We start from the raw sequence: 473 nt of genomic DNA on the forward strand, positions 1-473 counted from the left end.
TTCTACACCACACCGCCTCCATTGTCCAAACCGGGGTCCCTGGCCCCACCCAGGCCTAGGGGTTTCCTGGAAGCTCCTTAGGGTCCCACTTGGCAGTCTGGCTCTATCTAGCAAGTGCCTTGACGCCCCTTCCTCCCACCCCCTCCCCCACATACATCCCCTGCACCTGCTGGACCAGCGCCTTGGGATAGGCCCGCGGGCCGCCGCTCGGACTCTCCTGCGGGAACTGGGCCGCCTGCTCCTTGCCCACGTAGGCCACTGCGATCCAGCCTCCCCCTGGCACCTCCTTCTCAGCATCCACGTTGTCCATCTGGGCGGCAACGGGCCATGGGCAGAGGGAGGAGAGGACGTTAGGAGGGTCAGACACACGGAGGATGCAAGGCCAGGGTTTGGGAACGAGCTTGGATCTCAGGTTTTAGAAGCCCGAACGCTGGGGGCCTGGGCGGGCTGGGGAGGGGGCGCCGGGCTGATGG

The 473-nt window shown here is 65.8% G+C and overlaps 1 protein-coding gene across 2 annotated transcripts in view; it reads right to left on the reverse strand.

Moving 5' to 3' along the window:
- The window catches only part of RNF215 (ring finger protein 215), a 5,910-nt gene extending 5,487 nt beyond the window's left edge, over positions 1 to 423 (reverse strand). Inside the window, exon 1 of one of the 2 annotated variants that reach the window (XM_005869755.2) lies at positions 167 to 423. In XM_005869755.2, coding sequence (XP_005869817.1) covers positions 167 to 310 — 144 coding nt within the window. In that variant the 5' untranslated portion in view covers positions 311 to 423. The remainder of the gene's footprint in view (positions 1 to 166) is intronic. The other variant, XM_005869756.2, reaches the window with a different exon arrangement.
- Positions 424 to 473: the final 50 nt, after the last annotated feature.

The sequence above is a fragment of the Myotis brandtii genome, unplaced genomic scaffold (genome assembly GCF_000412655.1).
Source record: "Myotis brandtii unplaced genomic scaffold, ASM41265v1 scaffold303, whole genome shotgun sequence".
In the NCBI taxonomy this organism is placed as follows: Eukaryota; Metazoa; Chordata; class Mammalia; order Chiroptera; family Vespertilionidae; genus Myotis; species Myotis brandtii.